Genomic DNA, 3,772 nt, shown 5'->3' with positions numbered 1-3,772 from the left:
AATACAATTAAAAATTACTAATTTTTCTCCATTTTTCAAATAATTTCATTCTATTAAATAATATATTATAAATTTTCCACTATTTTTTTATTTAATTAATTCTCACTTATTTTCTTTCATTTCCCTTAATTCTTTCTTTTCTCAAACAAAGCATTAAACTTACCTTTAAAGGAAATTATTATATTTTAATCAACAAAGTCCATGTCTGACTGTGTTATCCTTCTAAAATATATATTTTTCTAAGCTAGGATATATATTTTTCTAAGCTAGGATAACATTATTCCATTTGTTGTATCGCTAGAAACATATTTAATTACTTGATCTACCTTCGATGTGTAAACACAGCTGTGTTTTTATTTTTACTTATTTATTTGCAATCTATTCCCTTTTTTTACTACCTCCATATAGTTACTTTTATTGATAATTCCTAAATATAAATTAAAATAATTTAAATTTTGTGATATTTGAACCTGTTTTTTAACTTTTTTTTCTTGAACATTACTTTTTATAAATATAATAAATAATTTTTTTTAATATTTTACATGTTTGTATAAATTATTTTAAAAAATTGACTTCTATTTATTTCATGAAAAGAATTATCTTTTCAAAATTAATTTCTTCTATAATAATTAGTTTTCTTAATTTAAAAAACTAATTAATAATAAATTTTGGTTATATTATTTTGTAACTTCTTACATATATCAATGCTAAAGACAAAAGGCGTGTATCAATTCAAATCTAGCAAACTTGAAAGAATCCTAATAAAAAAGAAAACTTGAAAGAAAATTTATAATTCAAGAAAGTCTGCACACGCAATCTTTTTAAGCCACAATATATTATACACTTAAATGCGACATTATTACCTTGGTGTCCAAATCGATGAAACAACTTGACAAACCTTCTATATTTTTATTTTTTATTTTTTATTTTTTAGTTCGTCCTGGAATATTTACTTTCAGGGAGTATTTATTACCGATAATAATGATTAATCTGCTCGGGAGTATTTATTACCGATAATAATGATTAATCTGCTCGCTACGTTAGAAGCACCTCAAAAAATAGAAAACTTAGTATTTCATTTATAAGCAGAGATGTATTAATGATTCAAATTACATATTTATATAAGACCCAAGGACCAATCACAAAGCAAAAGCAACCATAGCGTAAAACACCCGCAACAAATCCTAAAACATTGGGATTTGCAGAGGGCATAGCCATAATCACTTTATTCTAAAACTCCAAACCATGATGATTGAACAAAACACAAAGCATACACTTGTTATTATAATATAAGTGTGTTATCTCTGCTTGGAACATTCATCTTCTCTTCATTTGCAGTTGCATGGGTCGCAGGTGCAGTTAGAGCCACACTTGCAGCCACTCTCAGCTGCAACACCCATTTCACCACCTTCGAAGGTGGGCTTCACAGGACCAACACCCAAAACTAGAGTCTCTGAGGTTGTTGTCTCAAGATAGCTCAAGTCCATAGAGTACTTACCGCACCTGTTCCACAACAAAAATCAACAAATATAATTTTAATAAATAAATAAAAATTAATTTCATAAACTTCAACAAAAAGGGTACTCACAAAGCCAATCAAATTACTCAAAAAAAAAAAAAAATCTTGAAAAGAGACACAATTTTTTAGAATACCTAGAAAATCTCCCATGCTAGAGAGATCAAAGACACAGTCTAAAACAGCACAGAACCAAATATAAAACAGCAAATCCTAATCCTTAGAAAACCTCCTATCTTATGAAGTAACAAAAATCAAACAAAACAATAGAAATTCCTTAAAAAAAATCCCAATTTTGAGAAAGCAAAATTGATTTCCAACACAAATTTTATATTAAAACATGTTAAAAAAAAATTAATTTTAAGGTTGATCAAGCATATTATGAAGGAAAAAATAAACAAAAAAAGCGATTCCATACTTGCAGTCACTGCCACAGCTACAGCTGTTTCCACACCCACAGCTAGACATTCTGAAACTCAGAAAAGAAGAACAAAGAAAGGATTATTGATATTGGTAGTTTGGTTTGCTTCGATCACCGCAATGAGTTAGAACGAAGCGTGACCCCAATTTATAAGGAGTTGATGGGAGCGTGTGTGAAATCCTCAGCGTCCACGTGTCACGATCCTCTGCCATTGGAGGCATAGCTTATACTATGACTTGTTCCACGTCGACGTCGTTTTCATCACTCGTCTTTATAATTTCTGTGGTCTACGATAACGATAATTACATTTGGTGCTCTTCCAAGTAAACGTAACCACGATAGTCGGTCGTTTTATTAAAGATTAAAGATACAATTTTTTAATATATTTCTATTGCTCCCTTCTTTCTATTCTCACCGATTCCAAATACAAGTGAAAAAAATATTTACGCTAATTAATAAAAGTTATTTATATCATTTAATTTTATTTTTTAAAAAATATTTTATCTGTCTCATAAAAAGTATCATTTTAAGTTATTTTATATCAAAAAATATTGAAAAATTAATAAATAAATGAAAGATAATAATAATTTTACAAAATTAACCTTATGATTAATTTTTTTATTAAAAAAAATGTAACACAAAATTCAAATTTTATATAATATTATTAAGATTATAAATAAAAAAAGAGATGATTAGTACTACATTAAAAAATTATCATGACATTTATTTTAAAATTTGTATTATTTTCTTCTAATACGACACTTATTATAAGATGAAAGGAGTAACTTATTTTCCTAAACCATTTTTTCTTAAAACCTGGTACTAAGAATAAAAGAGACATTGTAAATACAATCTCTATTAAATAAATGAGTATTTCACATATGACAATGTTAAATAATGTAAGATTAGTTGAGATATGAGATTATTTTTTTCCTATATTCAAAATTGGAAAGAGTACTTTGTTTGACGCTTAAAATTTTGCTAAAGACGAAACACAATCAATATGTCTAACTTAAAAAAAAAACTATTTAACTTCATAATATATCTTTAAACATTTTAAATTCTAACTAAGAAAATAAGTGATAAAAAAACTAATACATTAATTAAAAAAATTGTATTAATAAAATGAAAAATATTTAGTGTTACAACCCTACAAGTCCTCATACTTTACAATTCAGTAACTATAGTAGTGGAAAACATAAATCTAACTAATTAAGATTATAATGCAAGTAGTTTTTGGATATACATGCAACAATCAATATGTGTGTGTATGTATGTATGTATGTATGTATATGTATAGGATAAATAATTAGCCAAAATCATAAATGTTTCTCAATAGAACTACAACATAAATTTTGTACATATATACATATCTATAATAATCTAACTGAAAACATAAATCTTAGTTGTCAATCAAGCAACAATTATAAAATAGTTATGTAAGAGTAGCCCGAGCAACAATGTTGTCCGACAACATGACTCTCAACGCATACTTATCCTCTAGCCTAATCCTATAGTGCTTACATAACAAGTATGATCATGATAGTCCAACCGTAAGGAAAATGTGTAAGGATAAGCTTACAGAAAATAACATAACAAGTACAAAAGTAAAGTACAACTATACTATAAATATCAACATATCAAAACTTATAGAATCAACACAACAACTCTAATTAACAACATTCAACATGTCAATACAACATATAAACCATGCAATACAACTTATACATGTTTCAACTTAAACAACACAACAACATTTTAACTTATAATACAACCATGCAAATAATCAACATATCAACTTAGCGTATGAACAACACAACAACATTTTAACTTAT

At 26.7% G+C, this 3,772-nt stretch overlaps 1 protein-coding gene across 1 annotated transcript; it reads right to left on the bottom strand.

Annotated features, from left to right (window-relative positions):
• Positions 1 to 1,059: 1,059 nt before the first annotated feature.
• On the bottom strand, positions 1,060 to 2,092 carry LOC109788634 (metallothionein-like protein 1). The gene is made up of 2 exons (XM_020347408.3): positions 1,935 to 2,092; positions 1,060 to 1,503 (listed from the first exon to the last, which is right to left on the bottom strand). Exons 1-2 carry the CDS (start codon positions 1,982 to 1,984, stop codon positions 1,329 to 1,331), a joined length of 225 nt encoding a protein of 74 aa, XP_020202997.1. The 5' UTR covers positions 1,985 to 2,092; the 3' UTR covers positions 1,060 to 1,328.
• Positions 2,093 to 3,772: the final 1,680 nt, after the last annotated feature.

Source organism: Cajanus cajan, chromosome 3, assembly GCF_000230855.2.
Source record: "Cajanus cajan strain Asha chromosome 3, NIPB_CcT2T_4, whole genome shotgun sequence".
Classification (NCBI taxonomy): Eukaryota; Viridiplantae; Streptophyta; class Magnoliopsida; order Fabales; family Fabaceae; genus Cajanus; species Cajanus cajan.
This window is presented reverse-complemented; position numbering and strand designations above follow the sequence as displayed.